This window comes from Epinephelus moara, chromosome 3 (genome assembly GCF_006386435.1).
Source record: "Epinephelus moara isolate mb chromosome 3, YSFRI_EMoa_1.0, whole genome shotgun sequence".
In the NCBI taxonomy this organism is placed as follows: Eukaryota; Metazoa; Chordata; class Actinopteri; order Perciformes; family Serranidae; genus Epinephelus; species Epinephelus moara.
In genome coordinates, this window is record NC_065508.1 from 18,206,808 (window position 1) to 18,220,824 (window position 14,017).

At 39.2% G+C, this 14,017-nt stretch overlaps 1 protein-coding gene across 1 annotated transcript; it reads right to left on the reverse strand.

The window, feature by feature from the left end:
• Positions 1-299: 299 nt before the first annotated feature.
• LOC126387725 (leucine-rich repeat neuronal protein 4) lies at positions 300-4,479 on the reverse strand. The gene is made up of 2 exons (XM_050040359.1): positions 4,376-4,479; positions 300-3,590 (listed from the first exon to the last, which is right to left on the reverse strand). The coding sequence occupies exon 2, from the start codon at positions 3,580-3,582 to the stop codon at positions 2,848-2,850; it is 735 nt and encodes a 244-aa protein (XP_049896316.1). The 5' UTR covers positions 3,583-3,590; positions 4,376-4,479; the 3' UTR covers positions 300-2,847.
• Positions 4,480-14,017: the final 9,538 nt, after the last annotated feature.

Sequence of the window (14,017 nt, forward strand, 5' to 3'; positions counted from 1 at the left end):
GCCTCCATACGAGCAGATTATTTGGCTCTCTTGAAGACTAAATGGTGGTCAAATCAGCCGTAAGTCTCCTCTGCATATTCTTTCCACTCATGCAACTTTTATGTCTTATTTTGAGGTTATACATATTTAAGCTCTGCTTCTTTATGATCAAAGAGCTCAGTTTTAAACACCAAGGGCAGCTGCAGAGACAAAGTATTGAGAATTTTTTTTAACTCTGTGTAATAGGTGGATTTTATTTCTTCATAAACAATAAAAACATCCAGCATTTCAAAAAAAATAGTTTATTTAGAAAAAGGCAAACCACATTCATTTTGAAATAAGACATATAAATACATGTTGTGCTGTTCTGGTACCATGCATTGCTCTGGTTGTACATTACAACAGGCTGTTCCTTCCACATCATAGTGTCCGCCCATGTTTTTGCATTTCATCTCTCACTGGCTCATTCATGTCAAGATTTCCCTCCCAGTTTGAGAGTGACTGCACTCAGCCTGAATATGTGTCACAAAAGCAACATCTTGAGGCCATTTCAGCGACTGAAATGAACAATCTGTTGTGTCTCCAAATTACAGATGTTAGCTGACTTCCGTGCAGCTCTGCGCGATGTAAGTTGTGCAGTGCAGTTGGAGTAAGAGAGACGCCAGGAGCAGTGGAACAACTCTGTGGCAGCAGCAGCCAGAGCAAAAAGGAATTATAACATGGCTGCGAGACATGCAGATGGAAGCTTGAACATGAGATAAACTGGGGGGGATTTAAATATTGGACTTTCTTCTCTTTTTCATCATGGCAAAAAAAAGAAAGAAAGCCTGAAGCTTCTCACCAGCCCAGTGCTGCTGGATGACTGGAAGTCTCAGCTGGAACGAGACAAGCTTCACAAAATCCATATCCGGGGAAAAGGCTATTGTATGACAGCTGGAGAAAGCTCTCAACACTTGTGCTTGCTGACACAACTTCCGACAATGAGACAGATGGAAAAAAACACACCCATCCCAAAGCTGTTCAGTGACCACATATTCTGACACACTGGTGCAAGAGCAATTACGGAAATGATGCTTAAATACTCAGACCTTTATCATACATAAACAGTACTGACAGTTTGTGCAATCAGTCTCATTTTGTGTGCTTTAGACTCAGTTTGTTTCTCCAAACTTTTATTAGTTTAAGGAAACCTGTCAGATCAACTCTGAACTCGTAACAAGGCAACAAACCAATGTTCATAATAAATACAGCACATAACACAGCACAGCATTTAAGTCCTTAAAACTACAAGCAATCCATTCACACTTTAATTAAATACATAAACAGAGGAACTCTCACAGAGAGTTTTAAGCAAAACACCACCACACACATTTTTCTTGGATGTTTTAACAACCTCTACCTAACCCTACGATTAAATTATTCTAACATGACCACAAATTATGTGCGTCTATATCCATATTTCCCTCCTCACTGCTGATAGAAAAGCATGTATCTCCAAATTTGATTTTAAATTATTTAGATAAACTTATGGATTGAATGGTTCTTTATGGTCTCAGCAATTTGAATAAATCTGTATCTGCACTGGTATCTGTACGTATATTTATTTATTCATATCATCCATAGCAAATTACTTCTGCAGTGCTCTTACACTTTAATTTAATCACCTTACACTGTAATACCTGCACTGTCAACCACAAATTTGCACCGCCATCATAAGCATATGACTAGTCACAGGACCAGACTATCATTTCACTGCTGTGTTTTTATTCTTTTTATGTATTTTTTCTATCCATATGTGTATCTCTGTCTTTGCATATATTGTGTAGTGTCTTAATTTCCCTCTGGATTAATAAAGTATCCGTCTTAAATCATGAAACAACTCCTTGGATTACAGGAAAATGCATTTACACAAACCTGAAAATGTCTTTCTTAGCCCATTGAAAGCTGATGTTTTGGAGCTACATGGTTTTCATGGGACCCTTGGCTTTAGATAGTTTTTGAGAAATAAGACAAATTCCCTGAAATCAATAAATAAATAAATACTAATAAACTACGGTACTGCATGTTTGTTTGTTTTTTCAATGACTTTTTCAACGAGCAAGGACTACAGGCTGGGATGTTCCTTAAAGTCAAACAGCTAATGTTTGAAATTCAAAAAGGGACCAAATTCACATTATCTTTCTTACAACATTCTTATTTGTCTTCCGGATTTATTTTTTTTTCTTCAGAAAACATACACAGTGAAAATCACTGGGTTGAAATGGAGCCAGTTTTGGTCAATACTGAGTGAACTTTTGCGAGTAACCCTGCCTTAGTGTTATTTTTGAGGGTATTTACCCAAACTAAAATATGGTTATTTTGACTAACAAGTCAAAATTGTCCCAAATGATGTGCATCCAAAGGATACACATTTACATACTAGTTAACAATCTGTAACAACTACTGACATGAGTTTAAAAAGAGCTAGAGTAGATCATAATAGTTTGCAACCGTAACATATTTTAGGTAAAACAGTATATTAAAAAAATTAATATATAAACTGGGTCACAAATTACCCTGTGGTTTTTCATGTGTAGTGAATATGTGCAATGTTTTTCTGTAGCTGGTTTTCAAATCACAGATGTGGGAACTTCCTTTAACCCTTCACCGAGGGGTTTTCAATATGAAACAAGAATTAGCCAATGAACATTACCAGTCACATATCTTCTTGTTGGGGTGAGGGACTTTGTTCCCGTCTGTATTTTAAGAAGGCCTCTTTGTGCTAAAAACCTTGGACGCAATAATGTACTCACAGTTAATTAACCGTGATGAGGAGTCTCATGGGACAGTCTTATCTCAGTGAGCGTCCAGCCTTGCTCTGTTATCTGTTCACTGTGTCCCTGCTGTGTCATGCATCGAGATGCTGGCTTCCTGTTTCCTTTGCCTCTTGTGCCTCCAGAGCAGGACGCCCAGCAGGAGGAGCAGCAGGAGCCCCAGAGCTCCCCCGATGAGTCCCGCTTTGAGCGGCAGACTGCTGTCACTGGGATGGTACATCTGGCAATCCTTTTCACCTTCTCCAGCACCGTTCACCGCAGCCACACAAACTTTTGCGATGTGGTCGATGTCTCCCACTCCGCCACTCCTTCTGTCCTTCTCAAACGTCTGCGCCTCTTCCCCTCCTACTGTCACAACGTAAGATGTGACGTATGAATTGGGTGCACACCACTGAATGACGACCTCTGACCCGTTCCAAGCCACTGATTTCAGTCTTGGAGCCTCTGGAACTTCATTGTATAAAGTGAACCCTGGACACAAGCAGCTGGTGCGGGCTGCTAGATCAGGACAGGGGACCTGACTCTCGCGACAGGGATCGTAGTTGCATCGCTCATGGGGTCCTGCATTTGAAAGCACTTTAGTATTTATAGCAGGGGTGACTGGGTCTTCATATTGAGAGTAATCATCAGCAGGAAGTGTAACGGCCTTAGTCGAAAACCCATGTGGTGCCAGAGATCTTGTGGGATTTGTGCCTGCAACTCGTGATGTCGTAGGCAGGGAAAAGTAACCTCTGATGAGAACCAGGCAAACGATCACCAGGGGGAAAGGCAGGTCCCTGCTGGCAGCCATCACGCTGTCTGGAGATCACAGAAAGCAAAATTCCATCAGTTAGTTTGAAATCTGTTTCTTGCATAGCAATGGTAAGTATCAGCCCTTTGGGTTTCCCGGCCATATGTACATTCAGAGTCAGCTTCTTCTGTTTTCTTGCATGAAAGAGCCTGAATGAGGACACACAGTTATTCCTCCCCTGATGCTGTGTCTGTTAGAGATTATATGACTGCACAGGGAGGAAACGTATCGGCTAAATCTGAGCCTACTCTCTGCTGGAAAACAAAAAACCTTCAAACTCTTCTAAAAAAAAAACAAAAAAACAGAGCACACTGCTTTTACTCTTGGGAGAGCAAATGACAAAACTTGTGGACACTTAATTAGTTGAAATTTATTATTCTCTGGCATGTTTGTCAATGATTTATGGTCTTGTACACAAAGCTGCCAGGAATAATCCTCATTTGTTAAGTTTTGGAGGTACTTCACACTAATTCAGCATTCCAGGCGGTATTGCACAACAGGACCAAATGCCTACACACCCAAGGCACGGCGCAGACCTCTCAGCTGGATCCAGTTACGGGAAAGCTGTCTTTTACAGCTTCCACAAGAATCTGAACAAGCATACCTGAAATATGTTCTGCGGTGGGTGTGCACGAGGAGATAACAAGGAAGCCCATTCAAAAATCTCCTAAGATATCTTTGTGATTAACTGTGCTGTGAACAGAGCAGGAGCCTCCAGCTGACCAGTGCTCTTTGTTTTACACCACAGCTAAACTCTATGCACTTTGTCAAATATTAAAAGATATGAACTTACCTGCTGTTTGCAAAAGTTTGTCTCTATCTCTATCAAAATGTGAGTGAGCTCCTCGTCTGTCTTCCACTTGCTCCCTGTCTTGCTCTCTCCTCCTTTTAACGCTCTCCCCAACAATCACCTCCTTCTTTCTGCCCTCCCACAATCCCCCCCTTATTCTGTCTGCACCAGCTCCACCTCCCTCCTCTGGTTTGCAGGTTTTTCAGAGCATGCCTCGCTTCTTAATGAGCTCTTGTTTTCCTTTTAGGGTTGAGAGAAATTCAATAGGATTGGGAAATGTCTGTGTCAGGGCCTTCGATTCACAGAAGCATGTCATCCCTGACATATGCCAGTGACTCAAGGCAGTCTATCCCATCTTCTCAGCCACCATAACCTCTCACCTAAATGAAATGCATCACTTATTTCCAAACGCAGCAGCAAAACGGAAAGGAGTGAAACTGCTGTGCAGCTGCTCACCATAAGGCCGGAAATAAATCTGCCTAGGCTTGTTCCAGGAATGATTCCTAATGTATGAAATGCTGGTACTTTTCTTAAAAAACAAACTGAAACAAGTTAAAACAAGAGGTAAAATAACAAGGAGTGGTAAATAATTTGAGATAACACCAACAGAACAGCAAGAAAACTCCACTCAGCACTTCCAGGGAAAAGTACAAGATGTTTTGTTGATGTGACATGTGGAAAGAAACTTTATGTGGCAGCTGTGGCCATAAATCCAGCTGCACGCTCACATCTCCGCTCTGCCCTTTTTGAGCTTTGTCTGCAGAAAAGGTGACCACGATCAGCTTGCATTGTCCTGTACCAGAAGAGTTCAATCAGCTCTGACTGAGAAACAACACCTCAGACAAATCTCACTTAACTGATGGAGTCAGTTTACATTTTAATGTAGGGGAGAGTAGGGTCGGTCAGGACTGACGAGAACTAGCAGTGACGACAACACATTCTTACTCTGACTTCATCACGTATTGTTTAGTCATGGACTTTCCACTTCCATATATGATATGAAAGGTTCCCTGGGTGTGTTGGTTGTTGACATTCTGGGACACCCTGTCAAGTTGTGCCTGTTACAGTATATGCATCATCTTCTTTCAAAATACGCTTCCATTTTCACAGGAAATTTACCTTTTACACACAGTCTCTTTCACAATAAACACACTACGTCAGTGCAACAATGCAAAGTGGTGTTGTTTTTCCTCCAACAACTTGCGCACGTGGTTATGTTTAGTAAAGAAGAACAGGCTTGGCTTTATAATCCAACGGGATGTGACACCCCTCTCCCAGGTTAAAGTCGTGTTTGTTGGACTCATCCACCCCCCCCCCCATCCACTCTACTTTGATGTGATTTCAACAGCTTTGGATTTAGACCGGGTTGGTGACAAAGACTGACTGTTGCATTGCATTACATTGCCTGTGTGCTGGCCAAAAAGAAACACCTAAACACACCGCAAAAACTACAGCTGACGGCCAATCAGCACGAGGAAATAACTCTGTTGCAGCAGGTGGATGTAGTCTGTAATCGTAATTCAAAAAGAAAAACCAAAAGACCGACAGGACAGATACAAGATGCTAGTTAGCCAGTTAACTCACTAACAACACAACCAGCTGTTCAAAGAACAACGGATATTTACCGTATCCTAGCAGCAATAACACAAACAATTCCAAACCATTTCTGTTCAAGAGCTCAATGGCTAAAACAAATATTCATACCACACATAACAAGTTTGTTTCATTCTCACGTCCTCTTGACTTTCGTCGTTTGTTTACTTTCCTCACTTCCGTTTTTCTTCTTGTGCACTAAGCAGAACTGCCAATCACAGCGACTTCATTCACTAATGGGCTCCGCCACCTCCGATGCCGATTCAACATGATAAGTCAGCCGAAAAAAGCCAACAAAGGCCGATGTGGGCAACACATTCACCAATGGCACCAACATTAACCGACCGCCAACCATCAGCTTGGAGCATCACAGCCTTTCTTTTTTGTTTTCTGTTTTGATTCTTTGTTGTTTTTAACCTCTGTGAGGCACTTTGTGTTACTGTTGTATGAAAAGTGCCATCTAAATAAAGTTGATTTGATTTGATTTAAGCAACTATGCCTATACCTTTCACCATGCTCGTACCCAGTCACACCCTTGTCACTTTCAACCTCAAAGTGGAGACCTTCTGACTATTTCTCACATTTTATTCACACTTTTAAAATCTACAGCTTCTATGTTAATTTTTAGCTCTATTGGTATTTTTCTTCTATCCCTGTTTTTGTTATGTCACATACAACAAACTTAATTTTTGTTGGTAGCCAACACAGGAGTCCAAAGTGTGTCTGCTCTCACTGGGATGGTTTGGACAGTATTGTTTATAGATCCTACTTTGTTATAAATCTACAAAATGCAGTGAAAAACAAGACAAAGACTTGTCCTGATTTAATAAGATCCACTGAAAAATCACTGAGGGTACAAAAAAAAAAGAGCATGAATCTCATGTAGGCCAGCATTTCAACCCCTGAGCGTATTTTAAATATGCAGAGTTCAGCTATTTGACTTTCCGTTCAACCTGGTCTTGCTCTGAAGTCGCTGAAATAAGACACTTGGGCAGTGACTTCTGGCGTCAGACATCGACGAAAAAAGCCGTCCTTTCACGTTAGTGATATGCCACCGGTCATTTTGTTTAACAGTGCCAGGCGTCGGGGGAAACGCAGTGTGACAACAATGAACGTTAAGGCGGCACAAGTCCGAGTAGGGCAGGTGGGAGGGGTTGTGGATGGACCAACTTTCACCCAGGAGGGTGGTGTTTGCTTCCCGTAAGATTGTAAAGCCAAACCCTGTTCTTTTTGCCAAAACCCAACCATGTGTGTGTGATGGCACAACATAACCACGTTTGTTTGATGTTGAGGGAAAAAAATATCAGTTTGCAGTGTTGTACCAATGTAGTGTGTTTATTTTAAAAGAGACTGTATGTAAACGGTAAATTTCCTGTGAAAACGGAAGTTTATTTTGAAAAAAAGACAATGTATGTAACAGGCAGAACATGACACGGCGTCCCAGAACATCAACACCAAAACCAACACACCTAGGGTACCTTGGACGTCGAGTGAGAATGTGTTGTTTTAAATTCTCAAGTTGTTTTTATTGACTTTTATTGTACTTTCAAAATGCAACATGAAACAAAATCAAGAGCCTAAATAAACGTACGGGCTACATGCAGCCTATAGGAAACACATTGACATGATAGGTACCAATACAATGAGAACTCTTTACCTTAACTGATGAAAATCGCTTGACAAAATTTTTCCTTTTCTCAAAGAAATGTGTGAGAAAATGACATGGTAAATTTAAGCTGTTCAGATCTAGACATTTTTTTCCATTTAAATTATATTTTCTAGCTCAGAACAAGGCGTACTTACGGACCGTACCCACTGTCCCAAAAATGAACTCCCTGTACATTTAACAAATTTGTGCCTTTCATGTTTGGGTTAAGGTCTAAAAACTCTATAATTTGTGAGTAGATACCTGTATCTGTCTTTGAGCATTGAAAGTTTATTTCATGTCGATACAAACGAGTCCCAACCGACCCCGCTCTCCCATATATGTCATATTCCTGCTCTTTGTCTGCTTCATTTATTTCTGCAGGAGGATTCTGTTGACAGGTATAACATTGTGAATAACTAGATAAATTATTTATTACTTTTATTTCTTATATGATTATTTTCCTCCTGTTTTGTATGAGCATTTGTCTGTGGGTGAGTGGAGGTGTTTGGGTCTAACAGGGAAGAGTGTGGGTGTGTAAGTGTGAAGGAGACGCATATATTTGCATGAAGCAACATGGGTATATTTATGTATTGTGTAATACAGGTTGTGTCTGTGGAGTCTAATACTGAAACTTGTGTCTATTTTTGCATTACTTAATAATGTTCATGGTAAAGTGAGTCAGTTGAAGGTCTGTAAAGAGTTTATCCACAGAAAGCCCCTGAGAGAAACAGTGACACTTTGAAATAAATTCATAGGAACAGAGATGGTGTGACGAGCGATATGAGCAAGTTGGAGACAGATGTAAAGTCACTGACTAAGAAATATTTCTGTTGTGACTCTGGAAGTAACACAAAATCAAGCAGATGGTAACTGTTAGATGGTTTGTTATATAATCCAACAATGCACTGCCCCTTTCGGCCCTGGATCACATCACTTTTTCCCTGGACCACCGGGTGGCTGGGATGGGTCTGCTTTCCTCATCGCAAACAAGTCCATAAGGAACAAATTTATTTTATGTATGAAATGAACACAGTCCAAGTGAATACTACACAGTCCTGTTATAGCAGCATCAAAGATCTGCATAACAAATAGTACGGGTGTTTGATTTATAACGAACATGAACAGTAAGACATGATCAATGCAACTTATTGGCCCGATAATACAAATTTCACAAATTATTAACCAAGTAAATCATTATTGTGATTTTCCAACAGCCAAGTGGAAAACAACAACATGTTGACGTGCCAGCTTTGGCCCACATGACTCCTAGACTGAGGCAAATGTGATCCATAAAACTAGAGTTACCAGATTCTTCTTTTCTTAGTTCATTTTTAAACTTTATTTCATCTTTAAAAGACACAGCCTTCTTGCTGTTAAATAGATGCAGGAGGCATTGCAACACACTTTACTAATTATAACTGCAGGCGGTATTCAGTGGAACTCATTGCTCTATGATTCACCTCAACTTTGTGAACAAACAATAAACAAAGAAAACCATTAACTTAAATTAAACATGTTGAAGTTGTCAGTATTTTATGGTTTAAGGTTTCAGGGCCGTGTACAGACATTCTGGGGGGCATGTGCTCAAGTAAAAAAAGGGCCACCCCTCACATAAATATTTATATAAAGTAAAAAATAAAGTTAGCAGCATACAGTAGCACATATTTTACTTACTCACATTTTTATTTCACTACCTATATAGACGAATTCAGTGAACAGTTTGCTAGCTTGCTAACGTCAGCACACGTAACGTTTGCTAACGTTATATTACACAGTGTTTAATGATACATTATCTCCCTATTACTCTAATCTTTCCTGCTTATCGCTCAAACAAATGATTAATTTCTATATTAATATCGCTACTCATTTAAGATACCTTCATCAGTTACCGGAGGCCACTGTCTAACATCATCAATCCAGCTATTCATGATGCTGTCATTGTAGAGAGTCAGTTCACAATGACAGCACAATGAATCGATGACTGACACATGTCACTGCAGCAATGATGACGAAAGATGGCGGCATACACAAATCGCTCGCCGAATTCGTCTATACTCATAGTGGTTTAATTTCACAACAAACAATGCAGAGGCTTATGAGGGATTTATACCTGTGCATCAGCTCTATGCAGAGCCTATGCTTTTGGGAGCATTTATACATTTGCGGTGGTGTGTCTGTCACTCTGCAGTTGAACCTCCAAAACACTAGTCAGCGGCAGAGGTTTCTGTGAAGTGCTGTAAAATTTCATTGATTCAAATCAAACATTAAACATGGCTTAGTAGAGACAATTTTAAACGCAAGTGCACAAATCAGCTTCACTATAACCCGCAGCATTCACAGTCTTTTGCTGAATACATTTTCATCACAAATACAATGCTAATGTTTTTAGCACAAGCCTATGGCATTTTACATTGTATAAATTAGCCTAGCAGCTAGCGAACTTTTCCTCTTCTCATATAAAACCAGGAACAACAGCAAAATTTAACAAAAGGTAACGTTACAAAATGTGGCTCCCTTACAACTCACAAGATTCACCGACAAAACAACTGTCTTATACTAAACACGTTTTCCAACACATGCTANGCACAAGCCTATGGCATTTTACATTGTATAAATTAGCCTAGCGAGGAGTGGAGATTTACTCTACTCATATGAAGCCAAGGACAACAGCAACATTTAACAAAGGTAACGTTACAAAACTCACAAGGTTGACTGACAAAACAACTGTCTTATATTAAACACGTTTTCTGAACAAATATAATATGCTAATGTTATTAGCACAAGCCTATGGAATTTTACATTGTATGAATTTGCCAAGCAGCTAGCAGACTTTTTCTCTACTCATATGAAGCCAGGATAAATCACACACATGACTTGAAATGCTTTTTTTGTGGAGGCTTTATTGTTCTCACAATTTATTGTTTCTTATCTGTGAAATTAAAGTAAATGAAAGCTTTGTTTCCACTGAGGGAAATGGTTTCAGCGTACAAATATAGACAGGAGGTCTGCATCACCACGACGTGTAGTTACATTTCTTGGGAGGTACATGTTAGGCTACAGTGTAGGGTACAGCGTAGGCTTTGCGGTGACACAGAGCATATGCCGTATAGGTACAGCATCAATTCGATGCAGAAGTATAAATCCTGCTTAAGGGCTTGTTACCTGGCTGGTCAGGTCGCTATTCCACGGGGCGCTCGATTTGTGTGCGTTAACTGTGATGGTTGTGACAACAAGGGAAGTCGAAGAGGGTTGGGCAGGGGCAGATGTCGAGCATTGCAACAAACTTTTAATTGAGAACTGATGCCATGAGCCAAATTTAATTTAAAAATAAAATATATAGAGAATTTTAGACAAACAAATACAAAAGAATGTCTTGCTAAAAGGGCATTTATCGAGTCAGAGGCCAAAAGGGCGGGTGCTTAAGTGCCACCTGGAGTCTGTCTGTGCACGTGCCTGCAAGGTTTCTTTATTAGCACCAAAGCATCTTGTTTTTGCAGACGGAAAATTCAGCATTACAAAACAAGACATCACAGCAATTCAAAGGACATTAAAAACAAATACATTCAAACAAGTACCATGTAGTATCAAAATATCAAAGTAGCTATAGGAACTCCTACGAATGTCATGACAAAGTGCTTCTACACACACTCACCCACTCTCTCCACAGATTTAAGTGCCGAGAGCATCATCTTGTGCTTTGTTCAGCAGTTTTGATCTGCACATGTGGGCCGTAAACTGATGGCGGGTGCAAAGAAGCTGGAATTCACTATGTAAGGGAACAGTCATGGAGAATACAACTGGCCTCATATGCTGTAGCTGTGAGGAGTAAAGAGCTCATAGGTTGAGCTGAGACTCACCTGAAACCCCAATTTTGGGTTAAAGAGTTTTTATTTTTCAGATGCAGGTCACCAAACCATGACACAAGAAAAAAAGACTAAATGGATGTAATACAGCCTGATGAAAGAGAGTCATCAGGGTCATTGTCATATCTGTGAGGAGATGGGAGATGGTGGCTTGTTAGATGACCTCAGTGTCAGTTGTTATTAAAGCAGTCTACAGTGCCTCCTAGAGCCTACAGAGTTAACAAGAGGCAACACATGGACAGAAAAGAGAACATGAACAAGGGTGTATTAAGCAAAGAGCCAGGCGGGGTCTGTGTCTTTTCAGTTACACAACAGGGTGTGGATGACATTAATTAGTTTCTATGATGGATGGCGCTGTGACAATGAGCGCTTCATCAGAAAGTTCATGATACGGTCAGTTTCACAGCAGCAGATCAGCCTGCAGACTGTTAATGTGTGATACACTCTTATCTTCCAGCTGGTTTTAGACTTTCTAAGTCCCTCTGAGAGGTCGATGACATGTGGGTACTATAGATTTGAACCCTGGAGGTATATTTTTAGACTGAGAAGAGGAAAACTTCAGTTTTTCTCCGCAAATGGCTGCTGCACTGCCGGGAAGTCCCGACACACTTAGCCCTGAATTATGACTTGCAGGCTGACAAATGGAAAACATATTAGCTCACTTGTACATGGACTCAACCAAGAAAAATAAAAAATGAAAAGACAAATTTGTCAGACATGACAGGTTTGAATAGAAGAAACAAGTGACCATCACCGCCTCTCAAAAGGTCACCAAGCCACATGCTACTTAGCACGTTATTTAACTGTGAAATACAATGTGATTTGTGAAACATAATTTTAATATAATATAATAATCTAATTTTAAATTATAATAAATATATAATAATATATTATATAATGTTATAATAAAAGAAATATAATTTGTGAAATATGATATGATTTTCAATTAGAGGAATGACTAGGCAGGACCTACCTATGGACATCACAATGTAAATTATTTTATATATAATAGTAGTTTATTGAAAATGTCAGCAATTAATTATCAGTTATTGATATATCAAATAATTTAGTCTGTTTATTTGTTTAGTATAATAATTTGTAAAATATTTAATTTAATCCTGTTTTTTGTTTTGTTTTGTTTTGTTTTGTTTTTTGGGACAATCAATGGTGTGTTTTATAAACTCATACTTGACACATGTGGTCTTCCATACTGGCTTATCAGTGATTTAAGAAAAGAAACATTTATCTGAGATGTCATTCCAAATTTTATTGGCTCTGTTGCCTATCTAGATGTTATTTTCTCCACCTATCCGGTCAACTGGGGAAAACTGACCAGACTGAATATCAGAAGATTAATTTGTGACTTTCACCAAATTGTGCTTGCTAGAGACAGAAATATTGAATATGTGCAAGCGCAAAAGATGAGAATGAATTACTTGGGCTAGGCCAGCAAGACAGGAGGAAAGCTGAAGAATATGTGAATGTGTGGTTTACAAAGCAAGTTTTATTAATTGTGAGGCATTCTTAAAAAGTCAACTTTTTAATATGCAAGATTTAATTGAAACAAAAGTAGCATTGTACACAGTGTTGGGAAATTTACTTTTGAAATTTGATAGATCACAGATTAGTAGTTACCCTGTTAAAAATGTAATAAGCAATGTAACAAGTTTGATTACTTTAAAGTAATGTAACTTATTACATTTGATTACTTTTCTGACAAATGTTTTAAACTGGGCAATAAAGCTGAAAAATGTCCAGAAATAGGCTCTGCCATAAGAAAGCCTTCCTGCACGGAGAAAAGATGCAAAGCAATAAATGAATGGTATAATTGACATATTAACTTTTTTAGCACTTCATTTACAAAGATTTTTCCATTTATCTGACAGGACATTAATAAGATGAGATGAGATGAGATGAGATGAGATAAAATAAGATAAGATAAAATGAGATGAGATGAGATGAGATAAAATAAGATAAGATAAGATGAGATGAGATGAGATGAGATGAGATGAGATAAGATAAAACTTTATTGATCCCACAGATAGAAAAGCAAGCTAAAATGTCAAAGTACAGACATCTACAGAAATATAGAGAGAAATGGAAGGAAAAGACAGAGAAACAGACAAGTCATAAAACAAAAAAAAGGAAAAACAAATATGAATATCAAGCTGGAAGAAATCAGATGCACCCTCAACAGCTCCATCAAGAGATTTTACAGGACCCAGGACCAATTATTCAAGTATGTGAATAATCTATACCTGTCCTGGAACTATGATCTTACTCTCTATAGACGGCCTGTCCTATATGTACTTAAACACATCATGATGCAAGTTTTTTATTCCTTAATTTGTTAGTTTGTTTGTATAACATCTTTGAGCCATCGGCTGTGTGACGGAGGGGTCACATCCTTCCATTAAATAGAAGCTAACAGGGAGGAAAAGGCAATGACCTTCTGTAAGTGAGCAGGGATATTGAAATGATCTAGAACTGAGAATGTACCAAAAATACCAAGTGTAGGAGAAGGCACAATGTTACAGCCAT